The sequence below is a fragment of the Microcebus murinus genome, chromosome 21 (genome assembly GCF_040939455.1).
Source record: "Microcebus murinus isolate Inina chromosome 21, M.murinus_Inina_mat1.0, whole genome shotgun sequence".
Lineage (NCBI taxonomy): Eukaryota > Metazoa > Chordata > Mammalia > Primates > Cheirogaleidae > Microcebus > Microcebus murinus.
In genome coordinates, this window is record NC_134124.1 from 24132456 (window position 1) to 24153348 (window position 20893).

The 20893-nt window shown below is 48.4% G+C and overlaps 1 protein-coding gene across 1 annotated transcript in view; it reads left to right on the top strand.

The window, feature by feature from the left end:
* Positions 1-18115: 18115 nt before the first annotated feature.
* The window catches only part of ADRA1B (adrenoceptor alpha 1B), a 54930-nt gene continuing 52152 nt past the window's right edge, over positions 18116-20893 (top strand). The window contains exon 1 of the mRNA XM_012786357.2: positions 18116-19503. Coding sequence (XP_012641811.1) covers positions 18555-19503 — 949 coding nt within the window. The 5' untranslated portion in view covers positions 18116-18554. The remainder of the gene's footprint in view (positions 19504-20893) is intronic.

The following is a 20893-nucleotide window of genomic DNA, read 5'->3' on the forward strand; positions in this document are numbered from 1 at the left end:
CAGACTCCTGACCTTGAGCGATCAGCCCTCCTCGGCCTCCCAGAGTGTTAGGATTACAGGCGTGAGCCACCGCAGGCATTCGGCCTGGGTCACATGATCTTGAGAGTCACTTCCTGAGGAGACATTCTCTGTCATTCTGATCCAGGGGGACATCTAAAGAGTTTGGCTATCTCTTCCTCATCCATTTATAAAAGGCCCAATAGCAGTGTGAGGACACGGGACACTAACCCCTGAACAGAAGTGCCCCTGCCAGAGGCTGTTATGAGGGAGAGCTCAGGGGCTGGCGCAGCTCCCAAGCCCAACGCCATGAAGCTAATGGCGTTCCGGCCACTTCCCGCCCCCTCCCGCCTCCCCTCCCTTCTTCTGCCTCGCCCTGCCTGGCTGGGCTGGCAGACCACGGGCAGAGAAGCCCTGGGCCAGGCTGGTCTATGGCGTCCCTGCTGGCTCTGCCGATGAGTCCACTCAAGGAAGCCAGTTGTGCCCGCAGCGTGGTCCTGCCAAATGTGCCTGGTTGCTTCTAGAATGCCAGTGGGAACCGCTGAAGGACCACTGAAGGACGGCTCCTCCTGTCCCCGGCCACCACTACAACCCTACAAGTTGGCTGCTTTCCTATGAACTCACAGAGCAGGGAAGAGGGAGGGAGAGAGAGAGAGAAAGAGAGAGATCAAGGAGATAGCCATATAGGCATGAAGGCAGAGAGAACCATCCCTCCCTCCCTGGATTTTAAAAGCTACTGGATCACAGAAACCGATTCCCAGAAGGAGTGAGAATGTGTGTGTGTGTGTGTGTGTGTGCGTGTGTGTGTGTGTGTGTGTGTGTGTGTGGTGTTTGACAACTGCAACTCTAATCAACATCTAATTCTCAATAATATTCAGCAATTTATATCTCCGATTTATGTTTGTAACCTAGGGGCCAGATTGAGAATACAGACAGGGCTGTTAGCACAAGGAACACATGTTTCTAGATTCCAACAAGGTGATTATTTTTTTTAACATTTTATTGTTGTTTTAAAATACTAATGACAGGCCATTAGCAAGATGCCAGCCACTCTGTAAGGGTTTTATGTGCATTATCGCATTTAATCCTTAAAACATCCTATGAAGTTACCATGGAAGTATTGATTGTTTTGTTTGGAGGTTTTGTCACCATCTGATGTTAGCATTAATGAATAGAAGCTTCGATAGAGACTTGAGAGACGGATCATTCTGAGGACAGATTTGAACTACTCACCTGAAACAGGAAAGCAAGTGGATTTCAGCTCAAGTGCCAGCTACAATTAAAAACTGGTGGAGCCACACACACATGGTGGCACACGTATAGTCCCAGCTACTGGGGAGGCTAAGGCAGGAGGATCGCTTGAGCCCAGGAGTTCAAGGCTGCAAAGCGCTATGATCCTGCCACTGCACTCCATGCAATCCAGACTGGGCAATAGAGTGAGATCCTACCTAAAAAAACAAAACAAAACACATTGCTAGTAAAAACCTAAAGGGCTGGGTTGAGAAAGATTCTGAGGTTAAGTCTGGGCTCAGTGGGAAAGAGTGACATGACTGACAGGCAATGCCTGTCATGGGTACTGGAGGAGGAAGTGTCACTACATGTGACAAATATTTCCATCCTTGTTGAATGAATTCCAGATGCATTGTCCCGAGCAGGATTCTTAAGTATGTTAATACAGGTTGTACTCTGCACAACTCCACAGGCTGCCATTCATATAGATTTGGCTGTAAATGGAACCTCCTGAAATTCTGCAGTCCACAACCTGCACAACTGTACCTGACAGCCCAGCTCCTATGATCCCCCATGGAAATGAAAACTGACGAAGCAGATAATGAATGGACTGTAAAGGCGGGTCGTCAAAGGGTAACTGCTTCAGTGCAAAGAGCTCCAAGTGGGAAGTATGGAACCCCTAGCCCTGCTCTTAATCTGTTGTGTGCCCTGGGGCCAGCTCTTGCCCCTTCTGGACCTCAGTTTGATAGACTTCGAAATGAGCTGCATAGACCACAGCGTCGCTGAAATCTCCACCAAGAGATTTGTCTGGAATTTATAGTGTATGTAAGGTGGGAAGTAGGGCTCGAACTCTTTTTTCCAAATATCCAATTAAAATGTCGATAAAGGTGACATTTCCATTCTTCACAAACGCCTTTATCAACGTATCAATTCTCATACATAGTTGGATCTGGTTTAGTTGGTCTATTCCATTCCAATAATCTGCCAGCCTAACCCTCTGCCAGTAGCACTCTGCTCTGCCTGTAGTCTCATTACCAAGCCTTTTACTCTGGTAGGGAAATTTCCCTCTACCCACCCCTCTTTTTTCTAAGTTTTTTTTTTTTTTTTTTTTTTTTTTTGGCCATTCTTAAGCATTGATTCTCTCGGAAGCACTTTGGAATGATTTCATTAAGCTCCCTCCAAATCCCATTGATATTTTCGACGGAATTGCATGGAATTAATAGATGGAATTGTGGGGCGTTGACAGCATTACAACTCCTCCAGACGGGTAATTGCTCTTCCCGTTTATTCAACTCCTCTTTTATGCCCTTCCGTAAAGTTGTGTCCTTTTCTTTATATAGGCCCTGTAGGTTTCTTGTTAACGTTTTCCTGGGCATTATATATTTGGTTGCTATTGTAAGTAGAATTTCTTTTCTACTCTATTTTTGGCAAGTTGAGCTGGTATGTAGCAAGCCATTGATTTTTTTCTATAGATATGTTTGTACTACTAGACCTGTCTGTGGAGTAGGAGCTGTGGAGTGATGAATCTTGACCAGAAATAGTCCCCGAGGGAGAGAGGGAGAGTCAGAGAAAGAGAGAAAAGAGAGACAGAGAGAAATGTCCTCACTTCTCCTGTGAGGACACTGCCCCACTGCCACACCCCTCGCCCCACTGCCACACCCCTCTGCTGACCAAACTTACCTGGCAGCCAGATGGCAGGGGAACCTGGAACACAAGAGGTGGCCCCCAGTCATACAAAGCAGTGCAAGGGAGGCCACGGAAGGGACCTGGGACAGACAGGCTAAGGACCAGCACGTGGAGTCTTCACAAGGACTGTTGGTTGCTTCTCAAAAATCACGTCTGTTCTCAAAGAATCAGCGTTTGGCTCCACCATGGCGGTCACAAGAACGTACACTGGTTTGAGAACAGTATCAAAGGAGGAGAGAAAACAGTCTTAACTGGATCTTGGAAACAAGCTTATCACCTGCTCTGAAGGGGAAAGCCTGCCTATGGACGTATCGGTGTTATTTTTAAATATGCTCATCAACTGAGAACTATTCATTACGTAAAATGGGTGTAATTCCAACAAGCTCCCAAGGAGTGAAGACTAAAGACAGTTCAGTCTCTTGAAGAACCCAGAGAATTCCCATTTTCCTCCCTTCTGCCTTAGAGTGATGCGGTCACCCTCCTCAGAGGATGACAGCACAGGGACACAGGGACACAGGGACCAGTGAAAGGGACTTCCCAGCAGGTACATCACTCGTTGCTCATCACTCATTGCTCCGGATAAATAAAATGTGGCATATACACACAATGGAATATTATTCAGCCTTAAAAAGGAAGGGAATTCTGACACCTGCTATGACATGGATGAATCTGGACAGCATTATGCTAAGTGAAATAAGTTAGTCACAAAGAGACAAATATTACTGATTCCACTTATATGAGGGGTCAAAGTAGTCAACTTCATAGACACATGAAGTAGAATGGTGGTTTCCAGGGGCTAGAGAGAGGGGCACGTGGGCAATTGATGTTTAGTAGGTGCAGAGTTTCTATTCCTATGAGAAAGTTCTAGAGATCCGCCCTACAACGAGGAGCGTGTAGATAACTATGCTGTACCGTAACTCACAAACTATTAAGACGGCAAATTGATGTTCTGTGTTTTTTATCACACTTAGAAAAAGAGGGAACTTTTGCGGTGAGGTTGAACCTATTCAAACACAAACGACTGGCCTGTACTCTTGGGGCTGGCCCACACTTCGAGTCCCACCCTGCGGACAGGCCCCTGCTGCCAGGTTTTATACCCCAACTTAGTCCATGGCGCTGTGGATGGTCGAGTCTGTGTTTTCCCCAAGTTTGTGTCTCCCACACAATCTCCCACAATGCCTGGCACAAAGCCATTGCTTAAGCGATGTTCATGGAGTCAATGGAGGAGCAGATAAGATGCGGCCTCAGTTTCCCCGTCTAGAAAATGGGAGAAACGCCTGCCTGTAAAACAGTGTGAGCAATGGAGGCATTCCTCTGGGTTCCTTTGCTTGCAGGAGGTGAGAACATAGGGGTTCTCCTTCCTCGGATGCCGCCGGCGTCTGTTCCTCTCCCCATGAGTCATCTGGGAGTCAGACACCATCGTTCTAGGACAGAACACGTCAGGTACTTGCTTGGGAGCAGCAGGCCCATAAATCTGTGCCGCATCCCCCGCGGTTACCTAGGGAACACTGGAGCACACAGCCAGGAGGGGCTCTGCAGACAGAGAGGGCTCAGGCCCATGTCCCAACCCTCTCCCGCCACAGCCCGGCAGGAGCTTCCCACCCTCTGGTTTGGAACCAGCGTCCTATCCCCTGTAGAGGGCAAAGGTATCCCCCAGTCAAGAAGCTCTGGAAAGCTCCAAGGGCCCCACCCCAAAGGTTGAAAGAGGTAGAAGCAATCAGTTGGGGAAATGACCGCAGCAGGAATCAGGGCAGCTGGGATCCGGTCCTGCATGTTAGCCCTTCATCATTACACAGGGAATCATAAGCAGATCCTTCCTTCCACTCTCTGTGGGTGCAAAGACTAAATGAAATGATGTATTCAACTGTTTCGCATGGCCCTGACATCTAGCAAGCAGTTAATAGAGGCATCTGTAAAATTTTATTATTATTTTTGTTAGCAGTAATAGTATACAATCCTCACTACAATCTCCCAAGTATTATCCCACTTTGCAGATGAACAAAATGGGCTCAGAGGTCAAGTGATTCGAGGCAGAATTGGATCCTCTGGTAATGGCCAACCAGCTACTTTATTTATTTATTTATTTTGAGATAGAGTCTCGCTTTGTTGCCCAGGCTAGAGTGAGTGCTGTGTCGTCAGCCTAGCTCACAGCAACCTCAAACTCCTGGGCTCAAGCGATCCTCCTGCCTCAGCCTCCTGAGTAGCCGAGACTACAGGCATGCGCCACCATGCCCGGCTAATTTGTTCTATATATATTAGTTGACCAATTAATTTCTTTCTATTTATAGTAGAGATGAGGTCTCACTCTTGCTCAAGCTGGTTTCGAACTCCTGACCTTGAGCAATCCTCCTGCCTCGGCCTCCCAGAGTGCTAGGATTACAGGCGTGAGCCACTGCGCCCGGCCCAAGCAGCTACTTTAAAGGATGGAGCTTATTTGAGTAACTCCGGTGGGAGCATGTGGGAGGGGCGGTGTGTCACTCACTCCGTTAACTCCGCACACCCGGACAGGTGGCCTCACTGTGGCCGTATGATGACCGACCTGAGCATCTCCAGACCTGGCTCCAAACTTTACATCCCTCATGTCCAAATCCCAGGTCAAAAGAGCCCCTGGGCACGCTCACTGGCTCTGACTGGGTCAGGGCCAACCCTACACCTGGAAGAGAGAATCAGCCTGGGCCGGAGAAGTGGAGACTCAGTGTAGTGGGGGTCACAGGCAGGCTAAACCGAGGCGAGGCCCAAACAAGATGCACCCGTGTGTGTGTGTGCGTGTGCGTGTGCCTGCACGTGCGCGTGTCCGTGTGTAAGGTGTAGGAAACATTCACCACAATGTTAACACTGATGTTTTCTCTAGATAGTAAATGAAGGGCGATTTTCCTTTTATTTTCTATTCCTTTCCATAGATGTGTAATAAGCACAATTTACCTTGATCATTTTTTGAAAGCTACTTTCATTTGTTTAATATTTAAATAATGAAAATAACCTACCGTTATTTTAAGTATATTTACTTTTTAAAGTATTGGGCTGGACATTAAAGGCCTCTGTTCTGATCGTGGCTCTGAGTGACCCTGGTCATGTCCTTTTCTGGCCTCAGTTTCCCCACCTATGAGATGAGGGAAGAGCTACATAACTTCTACAGTCTCTTCCAGCTCTGATTCTGAATGCCTCCCTCCTATGTGCCCACAGCAAGTTAAAAAATTAAAAGTGTGGGCCAGGCGTGGTAGCTCACGCCTGTAATCCTAGCACTCTGAGAGGCCGAGGTGGGCAGATTGCTAGAGGTCAGGAGTTCGAAACCAGCTTGAGCAAGAGCGAGACCTCATCTCTACTATAAATAAAAACAAATTAATTGGCCAACTAATATAGAAAAAATTAGCCGGGCATGGTGGCACATGCCTGTAGTACCAGCTACTCGGGAGGCTGAGGCAGCAGGATCGCTTGAGCCCAGGAGTTTGAGGTTGCTGTGAGCTAGGCTGATCCCATGGCACTCACTCCAGCCTGGACAACAAAGCGAGACTCTGTCTCAAAAATAAAAAAAGATTGTAAAAAAAATAGAAGTGTGGATAAGCTTTTTCTGGGAGACCTGCAAAGAGAATAATTGTTTCTAAATAGAAATCAATCCTGAGGGCAAATGGGTAGCATCGTGGAGTTGAAAAAAGTTTCTTCGCAAGTTGACTGTGCTTTCCAGAACCTTCAAGAGAGATCCCTCTTCTGTGGAGATCCAGAAAAATCTCTCCCTCCTTTAGAAGGAAGAATTAACATTACTGAGTGAACCTACTATGTGCCGAGCCCAATACGAAGTGCATTATACACACAGTCTGATTTGAATTCATAACACTCGTTGCCTTCATTTGTTTGGCAAGTAACTAGATACTGAAGTCCCTTGCGGTGTTGCGTAACTGCCATACCGTTATTGATTAGGAGTCGTGACTCACCTCCTCATAAAGGTCCTGGAGAGGAAGAAGTACTTTTGATTCATCCTTGTACGTCCTTCAGACCCTAACACAGCACTTGGTAAGTATTTGCTAATCATTAGAACCCGCCCCCTGTCCTCAGTGTCTCTTGGGCTCCATAAAGCCAACGATTTGACCAGCTCACACCTTCAGTTAAGAAATTGATGATCTTGGTTCGAATTAAAAGCAGAGGAAAAGAGTAATGGATCAGGCCATTACCCATTGTTGGCAGGAATCTGTCCCCTTGAAGTTTCTAATTCTCACAGTCCTTGGGGAAACAGGACATTGGACCATAGGCTTTGACTAGGAATGGAAGGTTAGGAAAAAATGTAATTTAGAGGTTGCTGGAGGCAACATGAGAGCTTTGGGATCATGGAGAGGGGTTATAGTTGAAAGGAAGGGAGGGTGCATAAAGGAGAATGGGTTCCCAACACAAAATTTACTGCAGAAATAGAACACTTGCAGTGATGCACAATCAAACCAAGCAAACCTCCTCCTACACAATTTTGTCTGCAGGAAGCTGCGGTTCCAGGAATGGGATGGGCAGTTAGAATCAAAAAGGCTGGGCCAGGAACAAGAATGACAACTTTAAAATGTCTAAAAAGACAATGAAGTTTTACAAATTTTGCTTTATTGACTTTCAAGTGAAGGCGGAGATCCACATACCCTTCTCATCCATTTATTCATGGATTCACTCGCTCACTCATCTAATAAATATTTATTGAACACTTACTATCCACCAGATACTGCACTAGGCCCTTGGATGAACAGAAAGAAACCCTGCTCTGCTGTCATTGAGCCTGAAGCCTTGGAAGGGTGGCAGAAAAATGATCAGTAATTACATGGAGGAGTGTCTAGGCACAAACCAAGGTGAATGCTATGAAGGAGAGGGGTGTGGTTTTCTGACAGTGCTGAACAAAGGAGCCTCACCCAGACTGGGGTGGGGAGGGCAAGACAGCCTTCCCTGAGAAAGTGACCCTGAGCACAAGTGTGATGCATGTGTAGACACTGGGCAAGAATAAGCCACAGCGAGTGGAGGCCAAGGCCATGGGTAATGGGTCCAGTGGAGGCCAGACAAGCTAGACTGGCAGTCAGAAAATCTGGGTTTAAGACCCAGATCCTACAAAAACCCTTCCTGCGAGACACGCAGCCAAGTCATTTGCTTTTTGGACCTCCACTGGATCTTCTGTAAAACGGAGAAGTTGGACTAAAATGACATCTCCCAAATTGTGGTTTTCTGCACTTAAATCTCTTGGATTACTTACAAAAAAATATAAGTTCCTGGACCTCATTCAGGCCGACTGAATCAGAATATCTAGGGCTGGGGCCCAGGAATCTGCGTTTAAGACTTGTTCTAGGGGATTCTCCCGCCCTGTGAAGTTGAGCAGCACTGACTATGTAAGTAACCCTTCGCCTGCTCACCGGCTCTGTCTTTCCTCCTTTCTAAAGTCCTAGCCTCCGATGGAGCATCACCAAGAAGGGGTAAAGTGGGTAGTCCCCTAGATTGAGCAAAGGAACACTCTAAAGCTTGGGGGGTAAAAACAAAGGGCTAAACTATCACACCTGGAGATGATCCAGCTGTTTTAGGGATGAGTTCCCCAGCTTGACTGGAGAGCTCCGGACTGAACCCTTTTTTTCTTTTCTACTCAGTCCCTTTGCTCCTTCTCTTCATCCCCTTCTTATAGACCTGGTCCTGTCTGGAGTATCTGGGAGCAGATGGAGGTTCAACTGGGCCTCCTTCCCTTCCCACTCTTCTAGGGTAAGAATGGTCAGCTTCTGCTGTGGTGGCTTATAGTCTGTGAGCCTCTTTGGTTTGATACACAAGGAAAATTCCTGTTGATGCCAATTGCACCAGGGGCCAACAATAATGGGCCAAGGGCCTGCCGCCCTGCCTGCTGACCCAAGCTGGGCTTCTCTTTCCCTCTGCACAGCAAGCTCACGGGGCTATCTGCCCCCGACACCCCACTCCCCAAGCTCACCAACACCCACACTGGCTTGGTCTGCAACCTCCCTGGGAGTTCTCTGAATATAGATATGTTTCCAAGACAAGCTCCGGATTCTCTGGATATGGCAATTTCAAACGTTGTAACTCAAAGGCCACATATATTATTTCTGCCTACCCAGTAAGATTCTTGTGTTAAAATGTGTAGAGCACGTAAAGCATAGAGCACATGCATAGCACACAGTAGGTTCTCAATAAATGTTAGCTGGTGTTATTTGTATTGTTCTTTTTCAGCCACTGTTTGTTCAGGGCAATTTATATCAGAAAAAAAAAAGGTTTGATTACATCAATTGGCAAGTAGAGGGTTGGAAAGATGACTAAGAGATGAACTAGGAAAATCTGTACCTAAATACTCCAGATACTGGGAAATCTGTTGTGTGTTCTTAAGATTATGCAAAAATATCAACAAATAACTAACATTTATTGAGAGCTTTCTAGGTGCCAGGCACAGTTCCATTTAATCCTCACAATAGCTCCATGTAGAAAACATTGTTAAAATCCCCATTTCACAGATAAACAAATGGAAGCTTAAATAAATGAAGTAACTTGCCCAAGATCACAAAGTCAGGAAGTGGCAGGAGCTAGAATTTGATCTGTCTGGATGAAAGCAGTCTGGTGTTTAATAAGCTACTTCCTTAGGGCTAACTTGCATCTGTCCTGCTATCTTGGGAGTCTATATATTCTCTCTCTCTCTCTCTCTCTCTCTCTCTCTCTTTCAGGGATAGACAATAGTTGATTGCCATCATGGGACAATAACTTTCACTGCCATTAAAGACAATTATTGGATCAGATCTCCCACCCTTCTTGGAAGAGTTGAGGCAGAAACCTGTTATAAACTCGCTTGAGGTTCCCAAGGAGGGGTTAGGAGGAGAGACTTACTCCTCAGACCTGATCCTGGAGAAGGGCTCATATTTGTGTTGTACAGTAGCACACAGCCCCAGATCGGTGTCCCTGGTCTACTGAGGCTTGCCCGGAAGTTCCTGTAGTTTTGTTAGCAGCAAGACCAGCCTGCAGCCAAATTTGAGGCATCTGGAAGGTGGAAAGTAGCAACCTTCAAGTCAAACTGCCTCTGCTCCAATACCAAATCTGAATAATCTTGGGCAAGTTAACGAATCTCTTATTCTCAGTTTCCTCACCTGTGAATTGGCACTAACAATATCTACCATGGAAGTGTTGTGCATAGGCTTACAGGAGAGGCTGCGTGTGGATTAGCTTGGCACAATGTCTTATGCATAACTACACTAAGTCATAGTTCATTCGAGAGGGACCAAAGAAAGCGGGCAATGCTCACCTCAAAGTGGATGGCACTCCAAAGGGCAAGGCAGATATCTGGAGGCCCTCCCAGGCCCTTGCAATTCACGCTATATAGCTAACTGCCATGACACCAGGCTCCTCCTTTCTAGAAGTTTCCACCAGATCTTCCCTCCTCCCGAAGCACTCACTAAGGCAGGCCCACAGGAGGCAGAAAAACCAAGATACTGCCTCTGCCTCCCCTCATCTTTTCAGGACTCCCAAGGCAACCTTCCAAATCATTTGGTTTGGTGTCCAGTAAACATCTGAGAGATGCTGGGTATTTCCTGTCCACACATTCCTCACTGCACAATGAAGAGCGCAAAGGAAGCGGCCTCTTTCTCACTCTCCTCCCCCCCTTCAGCAAGCTCCCCGTGCCCAGATTGATGCCACACACTATTGCCAAGCATGCCCACACCCTTCCCAGGGTCCCACACTGCCCCCTCTGCCAGAGACCAGAGATGCAAAGGCAGAAACTGCTCTGTGACCCCACTTCCTTGCCTTGCTCCCTTGGGGCCTGGTCTGTCCCCTCCAAAGCTGGGCTCTAACATTTGTCCAGATATAATTTTTAGATGCCCCCAAGGAAAAGGTTCCCACCACTTCCTTTAGACCTTTCTGAACTTGGTGGCCACAAGTGAAAATCCCCCAAAAGGATTGGATGGTTTGGTTCAGAGAGCACAAAAGAGGAAGAAGAGAGAGGAGGGAGAAATTTGAGATCTGTGTCATGAATTGTTTCTTTCCTTATTTAACTCACATCCCTGTTCAATGTCAGACAGTATTCTCTATGCAGCCTCCGTTCCCGTTCCCGTCATTCATCTTAGACTGCAAACTCCGGGAGGACGAGGAAGGCCAGCGTGGATTCGCTTTGCTCAGTTCAAATTCTGCTCCATGATAAATGGTAAAACACTGGATTAGTTCTGTTGCCCCAAAGTGAAAGGGGTTACATTGAGATGAGAGAGTTAGCAAGAGAGAAGCTCAGCAAACAAAAAGAAATAACAGGGTGTATATCCATGGATCAAAGGGAGGGCCCTGCCGGGGACTTGGCACTGAGTAATTCAGGGAAAGTGTAGGGTAAAGAACATATCCGCAGCGTTCAGCAGATTCTCAATAAGGTCTAGGACCCAAAAAGTTTAAGAACCACTGGTAAGGAACAGCTCTTTCCCTTAAGAAATTATATATGCATATATAAAATTATAGAGGACATCAATATAATAATAGCACAGATCTTTTTGTTGGGTGTTTTTATGAGCCAGGTCCCAGCCTAAGCATTCCAGACTATATATTAATAGCTCATTTAATTCTCCCAACCACCTAGTATGTGCATTATCTCAAGAAACAGAAAGCATTATCCCCAGGGGCACAGGTGAAAACCTGGAGGCTGAAAGGGTTTAGATTAGCTTGCCTATAGTCACACATCTGCTCAACTGCAGCTGAGAATTCAGACTCTGCCATGCTGCAGAAACAGATGATAGCAGCCACAACAACAAGTTGTAAGCATGGAGTCAAATCTCCCACGTACTGACTCTGCCTCAGTTAAATTTCTTCCCTTTTCTGCTCCTTTGTGTTCCCGACGTGTAAAATAAGAGCATTAGCCTAAATGAAGGGTTAACAAATTTTTACTGCAAAGAGCCAAGAGAATAAATATTTCAGGCTTTGCAGGACAGATGGTCTCTGTTGCAGCTACTCAACTCTGCCATTATAGCATAAAAGCAGCCACAGACAATATGCAAACAAATGGGCATAGCTGTGTGCCAATAAAACTTTATTTATAAAAACAGGCACAAGGCTGGATTTGATCCATGGGCTGAAGTTTGCAGACCTTGGACTAGATGAGCTCTAAAGTTTTGTGGTTCTGACATTTCCGTGGTCTATGATCCTTCCTTGTGGCAGTGGAGGCCAGAGGACCAGTGCCTTGAAAAGCCAGCTGTAAGGAGTCTATTGCCATAAGGGGTGTGTGTGTATGTGTGTGCGTGTGTGTTTTAACCTTTGATGATTTAGGACATGTGGTTAGAAAGTAAATCCTGGCAGTGGCAGTACCAAGACAGCTTGGTGGCAGAGGTGGAGTGGGTTACCCCAGTAAAATCTCCATCAGTTCCCTGCCCTTGGTCTATGATGTGGACAATGACATCTATCTTGTGGAGGTCATGGGGCAAACAGCTGCACACCCGCGCTTCAAATCAGATCGCGCCCTATAGACCTGTTCTAGAGAAATTCTGGACCCACCTCAGATTCCTGGGCAAAGAGATGGCAGCAAGCCACAACCAGCCAGAGACAGCCAGAGTCATTCCAGAAAACAGCAAATGTTTCTCTTCACCCTCGACTCTGTAGCACCATGGATTGGTTTTGCCAACCTGTTTACACTACCCCACCAGCATAGCTACTGGGGCATACGAGAGAGGATGGATCTGCTTTCCGGCTCCAGAGACAGCGCCTTCCAGAGTGTTTCGGGTCCCACCGCTGGCGCCCTGCACCCTCACACCGCAGCCCCAGCTCGGCGGGGGGGGGGGGGGGGGGGGGGGGGCGCTCTCCCCAGACATGTGATGCGAATTCAGCCCCTGGATGACTTGGCAATTCGTCTTCACCAGTCTGCCGTAAAGGTATGCGACTGAGCGCTGTCTACCTTCCCAGGGAGTGCCGTGCCACTAGGTTGGGGGAGTCCGTGCTCACCAAAGAGTGACAAGTTGTAATTACCAGAAAGAAAAGCAGTTTTTCCCAGAGGGAGCGGAAGTTTCTCACTCTTGGGAGCCTCTGGCCTGCTGCCTTTGGGGGCAGAAGAAAGGCCTCCGCTGTAGCCACGGCCCCTGCTCAGAAGAAAGGATGCGTCTCACCCTCCACCCAGGGGACAGAAGGGACAAAATTCCTCCTTGGGATCCCCACAGACCCCAGCAAAGACCTCATGAAGATGCCTCACTCCTCCAGTTCCTTTTTTGTCTTTAGCCTCATTTGTGGGATGTTTGTATTCTAGCTGCGCCCCCTGCTAGTCCTATGACCTCATGCAAGTCATTTAACCACTCTGGGCATCAGTTCCTCATCTGTACCATGTCCATAACAATAGCATGCACCTCGTACTATTATTGTTAGGATTTAATGAGATAATGTACATAAGGAACTTGGGGCCCAATGCCTGCTACCTAGTAAGCGCCTAATAACTCTTGGCTGATAGCATTACTATGACTCTGTGCTAGGCACTTGGCACACATTGTCACATTTAATCCTCACCATAGCCCTAGGAGGTAGATACTATGGTGATCTTCGTTACACAGGTGAGAAAACGGGGGTCCAGTGTGGTTAAGTGACTTGCCCAAGGACACACAGCTAATAAATTAGTGGAACTGGGACGTAAACCCAGATCTGTTTGATGCCAGAGTTCAGGTTCTTAATCACGTTACTCTCCTGCCCAAGGTCACATTAGTAGCTATTAAATGATAGAAATGGGATTAGATTCCAAGTTGGCTCTCAGCTCCTCAGCAGAACGAGCGCTGGCCCGGGAGGCAAGGAAGACTAACCCTCTCTAGAACCTTCCCTCCCAGACAGTGCTACCTGGCCCTCCCCTCCCTGACCTCTGCCTTACTCAAGACCCTGATCACATTCTGTTTTCTGCTGTTATTTCCTTCAGGCTAACACCGAGCCTTCTGCTGCCTATTTTTTTTTTTTTTAATCTCAGTCTGGTGAAGGGAGAAGGATGCAAGCTTTGGAGCCAGACAACAATGCTTTGAATACCAATGCTGCTTACTCATTGAATGGCCTTGGCCATGTCACCGAACCTCTCTGAACCTCAGTTTCCTCATTTGTAAAATGGAGAGAGAATTCCTCTCTTGCATTGTTGCAAAGATTGGCATAAATGCACACTGAGTACATAGCACAGTGCCTGGCACATAGTACTTTACCATTACCATCTCCCACAGCACCTAGCTCTGTGCTAGGTTATTGTTTGCTTACTTTAATTCATCTTTGATTGACTCACAGCACCTAGCGTGGTGCCTTACACAGAGTAGATGCTTCCTGTTTGCTTGGTTGAATTAAAACTGGAAACAGCCAGAGAGAGAAAGAACTATGCAAAACTACATGATCATGGGTGAGAGATCTCCTCCCACAGGTGCCTTAAGCAGATCCCTGAATCTCCCACAGCCTCAGTTTCCCACAGTCCAAATTTCGTGGCAGCTTCTCCTAGAGGGTTCACAAAAATGGGAGTTTGCAACATCAGAGGCTTCTAATGCAATAAGATGGGTAATGAAAAGGTTCTTCTTCCCCAAGCATCCAGTGAGTCAGAGCTCTGTGCTTGGCTTTGCCCCAGGGAGTACCGAGAAAATGAAATATCGTCTGTATCCTCATGACACCTAAACAAATGGTCAAGTCCATGGGTCAAAAATCAGCCAGAGGGGTTACGAGGCATCTCCAGTGAGGAGAGGAGAGAGGTAGCCAGGAAAGGACCATTTGCAAAGGTTGTTCAGTGGGGTCCTGCTGCATGGCTACTATTCAGGCTAATACCTATTTGCCTTGTGGTGGGATGTTTGTTTTGTCTTCATGAAAGATGCCAGTAAATGACAACATGTCTGAAATTTGCAAGCATTTTGAACTTCTCCATCTGGCCCAATAAATTCTTCCCCATCCTGACACCTGAATCACTGCATAAGTCCTCATCTAGGTAACAAACTCTTCTCCTTCATAATAAGGATAAACCAACTCTGAATCTCAAATTTGCTCTTTTTTTTTTTTCTCCCGACCTTTTACCACCATAGAAAAAATGTCTGCTAGGCTGAGTTTTCACGTTGCAGCTGGTTACTGCGATTGTGTAGACACGGCCTCCGTACATCCAATGGTGTGTAGCTGGCCGTTCAACAGCCGCTGAGATTAATGCCCAGGGATGTGGGAAATGGGCCACCACAATCAAAACTGTGGATTTGGAACTTGCTCTTCATCTCGCCCCACCTTTTGCCCTCCCCACACCCTTGCCTTTGTGCTAATTGCCAGCTTTATGTCAGATTTCTAGCATTCTCTTCCTCCTCCCTCTCCCCTTGGGAGTAAACCAGCTCAAGAGAAGTTCCATTATCCTAGACTTGACGACCACATGGGAATGAGTGTATGACACCTCATTCCTGCCTTCGTGGTACAAGATGTGTTGGAGAAAGGGCAGCAGGTGCGTTCGGGGGGCCACTTTGTCCAGCAATGGAAGCTGACCACCTGGAGCTACAGGATCTCAAAGACCATCTGGGCCAGCCCCTATCTACAGGCAGATGAGGACACATGAGCCACCCAGGACCAAGGACAATTTCTCCTTTACATGAAGACCCTTGGCAGAGGGCTGGCCATGCAGTGCAGTCTCACACCCCGCTGTGCAAACCATGAGTGTCTGCAACAGTGGAAGGAGCACCTTCCTGTGGGCCGGGGAAACAGAATTTGCTAACTAGCTCTGCCCCTGACCAGCTATGATGGCTTGTCAATTCCTTTGCCTTCCACCCCACCTCCAAAATGGGAAGATGGGCAAGCTAGGATCTGGAGAGCTCTTGAAGATCTAAATCACTATAAACCTGTAACTATCTTATTTTAAAATCTTCAAATACAACTTAGGCTAGTTTAATTTAAATAGGAAAAGAAGAACATCTATTTTCAGAGCTGTCTCTACCACAGATTTCTTAACCTCTGAGAAACCCCTTGAAATTGTGTATTTCGTGCATTTGAGAAGTCTGTGCATTTTGGTTGGAGAAGATTAAATCCTTAAACAGGTGTGTGATAATCCACCCGCCCTCCTTCCCAAAAACTAAAAACAAAAAGAGGTTAAGAACATACCTCTCGGCCGGGCACGGTGGCTCACACCTGTAACCCTAGAACTCTGGGAGGCCAAGGCGGGCGGATTGCTCGAGGTCAGGAGTTCAAAACCAGCCTGAGCAAGAGTGAGACCCTGTCTCTACTATAAATAGAAAGAAATTAATTGGTCAACTAAAAATATATAGAAAAAATTAGTTGGGCATGGTGGTGCATGCCTGTAGTCCTAGCTACTTGGGAGGCTGAGGCAGCAGGATTGCTTGAGCCCAGAATTTTGAGGTTGCTGTGAGCTAGGCTGACGCCACGGCACTCACTCTAGCCTGGGCAACAAAGCGAGACCCTGTCTCAAAAAAAAAAAAAAAAAAAAAGAACATACCTCTAGGTTGAGGAGCTTAGATGTAAATGGTTTCCCCACTACTGAATATCAAGTTAGAGACACGGTCTAGAGAGAGGTGAGAGTCTGAGATGCAGGCTGGTGGGCCGGGCTGGAGGAGAAGGAGGTGTCAGGCTTTACTTTTCCATCTGCAGCTGCCACTGCCCATTGCTCTGCCACATTTCTCCCAGCCTATGACCTCAGGAATCAGCTAACTCTGAACCGCCATTTCCTCATCTGTCAGTGGAGAATGGTTATGACTCTCTCAAAGAATTGTGAGGAATGAAAGATGAGTAACTGCTTGGCTATCCATTGGAGCTCAATAAATGGGAGTCCCCTCCCAGTACCAGTAGCTTGGGCCCCAAAATTTACTACTTAAAAGACAGCTCCACCTATAACAGTCATTCCATCCCCTTCCTTCCCCTGGGGTGTCGTACAGCTAAGTGTTATTCCGGTGATGGGCACATTTATAGCCCTGACTCAAGCCATGTAACCAAAAACATTTGTACCCCCTTAATATTTTGAAATTTTAAAACAAAGCAGCTAAGCGCTCAGCTTTGGAACAGAACCACAGTTGGGTTCAATTCCTAGCTCCTCTCCTCCATGACTGTGTGGACTCGGGCAAAGAATTAAACTTCCCTGTAGCTTGGTGTCTCATCCACAAAATAGAAATGAGGATGAGAACAGTCCTCTCATAAGAGTCATGCGAAAATGCAAAAAGAACTTAGCACACTGTCTAGGACATGAAGGTGCTGGATAAATGTTAACTAACATAATGTTCTTTTTTGGCTTTTTGGGCCCATCTTTGTCTCCTAAGTACCACTCACTCACCTCTGGGACAGTGTCCCTGTAGCTGAATGCCCAACATGGATATCAGACAGAAAATTAAAAATTCGACAAATAACCAAGATCCCCTACATCCTTTCCCCAGATACTTGGAGGGCTCTTACCCACCTCACCTCCTAGTCCCAGATAGCCAGCCAGCTTCCTCCCTCATTTCCTTCCGGTCTCTGCTCAAATATCACTTCAGTGACATCCCAAGCACCCAAATACAAGTTTGAATCACACACACACACACACACACACACACACACACACACACATCACTGCATTTCCCCCTCCTTGCATTTTCTCCCTAAAACCTGTCATTATATGACACACCTAGTATCTTGCTTATTTATTGTTTATTGTCTGTCTCTTGTCCCTAGAATGTAAGCTCACGGAGGGCAGGGGGCTTTGTCCATTCTGCTCGATTGCTACGCCCGCAGCGGCTAGAACAGACCCGGGTACTCGGTAACACAATTCCTGTAATGAAAGAGTGAGCGTCTGGGTGAACGAATGAACGGATGCAGAGAAGCCAGGTTTTATTGAGACCAAAGTGGTTGGTTGGTACGGGGGAGACACAAACGGGGGCTGGTCTCAGATCTGACTGGAGTCCCTTTCACCGGCCCAACCCTGGAAATCTTCCTCTCTCTCGGGAGCCAGACAGGTGGCATATCCCGATAAATCCAGGGCCTGACTCCAGGCGCCCCGATTCGAGGTGGGCACCCCCAACTCGCCTTTTGAAACTGAGGAGTAGCCAGGAGGGAAAATGATCCCAGCGGGCCACCTCGGGGTGCGTGACCGGGGATCTCCAGGCCCGGGTCCCTCCCCCGCGCCCACCCTGCGCAGGGCGCGCCGGGGAGCGGCGGGCGGGGGGCGGCGGCCTCGGCAGACCACGGTGACGGCGGCGTCGGGGCTGCGGGCGCCTTGGCTGGACCCGCATTGCCCCCTAGTGCCGCGCGGAGTCAGGGCGCCGGGCTCCCCCGCCTGATGTCACCGCCGAGCAGTCAGCCCAGAGGTGGCTCGTGGAGAGCAGACCCTCCTCGGCGCTCCGCTCGGGGCGGGCGGAGCCGGCGCCGCGTCCGCAGCCCCGCCAGCCCCGCAGGCCGAGCGCCCCCGGCCCGCGCCCTCCCCGCGCCGCCCCCGCCGCCCGCCCGCCCGGCGCGCCTGACGTGGACCATTAAACTTGGAGCTGCCGCCTCGTCCCCTCTCTCCTCCTCCTCCTCCTCCTCCTCCGCTGACAGGCGAGCGAGCGAGCGCGCGGCGCGGTGCGGGCAGGAGACGCGCCGCCGGGCCGGGCTGCCCGCGGAGATGACTCCTCGCCGGGAGGGCGCCTCTGGGAAGGAGACCACGGGGGACGCAAAGTTTCGGGGCAGCTGAGGAGCCTTCCCCGCCGCCCTTCCCAGCCCAATCACCCCCCTGGCTATGGAGGGCGGACTCTAAGATGAATCCCGACCTGGACACCGGCCACAACACATCAGCACCTGCCCACTGGGGAGAGTTGAAAGATGCCAACTTCACTGGCCCCAACCAGACCTCGAGCAACTCCACGCTGCCCCAGCTGGACGTCACCAGGGCCATCTCTGTGGGCCTGGTGCTGGGCGCCTTCATCCTCTTCGCCATCGTGGGCAACATCCTGGTCATCTTGTCTGTGGCCTGCAACCGGCACCTGCGGACGCCCACCAACTACTTCATCGTCAACCTGGCCATCGCCGACCTGCTACTGAGCTTCACGGTCCTGCCCTTCTCGGCTACCCTGGAGGTGCTCGGCTACTGGGTGCTGGGGCGAATCTTCTGCGACATCTGGGCGGCCGTGGACGTCCTGTGCTGCACAGCGTCCATCCTGAGCCTGTGCGCCATCTCCATCGATCGCTACATCGGGGTGCGCTACTCTCTGCAGTACCCCACGCTGGTCACCAGGAGGAAGGCCATCTTGGCGCTCCTCAGTGTCTGGGTACTGTCCACGGTCATCTCCATCGGGCCCCTCCTTGGGTGGAAGGAGCCAGCGCCCAATGATGACAAGGAATGCGGGGTCACTGAAGAACCCTTCTACGCCCTCTTCTCCTCCCTGGGCTCCTTCTACATCCCTCTGGCGGTCATTCTGGTCATGTATTGCCGCGTCTACATCGTAGCCAAGAGAACCACCAAGAACCTGGAGGCGGGAGTCATGAAGGAGATGTCCAATTCCAAGGAGCTGACCCTGAGGATCCACTCCAGGAACTTTCACGAGGACGCCCTCAGCAGTACCAAGGCCAAGGGCCACAACCCCAGGAGTTCCATAGCTGTCAAACTTTTTAAGTTCTCCAGGGAAAAGAAAGCAGCCAAGACCCTGGGCATTGTGGTCGGCATGTTCATCTTGTGTTGGCTACCCTTCTTCATCGCTCTGCCACTTGGTAAGTTGGGGACTGGCACAAGGGGACTGGGCATTTTCAGATCCTGGGTTTGCCGACGGGCTTACCCTAAAGTTTTTCGTGGTTTGTGTTTCTTACGCAGTCTGTGTGTGTTTGGAGATTGACTAATCTTGTTTGTTCTGCAAAGGCTTTGCAGATTGGGGAGCTGGCTAAGCACCAAACTCAGGTGTTAGTGGAACACGCTAAGGCACTAGCCACTAGAAATAGAACCACGGGAGGAAAATCTGGTATGTGGAATGACTCACTCGACAGCCTCGGTTTAATAATTAAAAAGGACGCCAGGCTTGAACATCACACACCAGCGTTATTTCGGTAGTAATGATGTGTCTGTCGGCTAAGGCAGCGTCACTAATGCAGCATACAAAATAGTTTGTAGTTACTGCAGACACGGCGTTGGGGAAGCAGGGAGGCAGCTCACACACGGGCGGTGTTCATTCAGCATTTTCAGGGCTTTTGCAGAGGCCACGCTTCTCAAGACCTTTGCAGAAGCTGCATTCTCCCCCTCCTCCCTTCCCCGATGGCTGTCGCCTCAATGAACTACGGTCATTAGCACTTAATAAGGGCATTTCGCAGCGACAGGGCCCCCACCAGCCTTTAAGCTATCTAAAGCTTGAGATTTGAGAGAGAAGATGACTGTAGGATCATACAGGTTTAACCTCAGAATGTTCCTAACTCTAGTGATTCATGGAATGCTCAGAATTAAATTATAGTTGTCCCTCACCTTCAGCCAACAGGCACCAGATCCTGGGAAGATGGAATTCAGTCATTCAGTGCGTCCCTCTCCTCTTATAAAATCGTGTCCACCTTCTTTGTGTTTGGTGTTCCTACAAACTGAATGGTTCAAAAGGCTACCTGATTTTTTTTCCTAAGGAAGAAGCCAAGGTCTGGTTGGGAGGTTAACTTAGAGTGGGGTTTGTCTGCATAGGTTGGGAAACCCATGTTCCTCCTTTCAGACAGTGCTTAGATTCCTTCCCTTGTCTCTGGGGGACACTACAGAAAATGAATGGAGGGAGGTTACCATGGCACAGTTTTGTGCCATGATATCAAGAGAGGTAACAGCTGCTACATGCCAGGGACCACATATGCCTGCAGTCACACCAGGGTCTCAGTGCTGAACGTAACCACATCTCTCATGCAACTAAAAATTCTGAAGACCTATTGCTCTCCAGAGAAAAAATCCAATGGAAAAGAAAGCAAACTGATATCAAGAGTTTTCATTTAAAAAGAAAGAAAGAGAGAAATAGAAAAAAAAAAACAGCTGTTTAACCTAATTCTCGGTGGCATCTTTTCTAAGGCAGGCTTGCAGGCCAATGGCTTTCAGAAATATTTTCAATGGTAAGTGTTAAGTGGAAAGGGTTTGAAGTTCTACCCC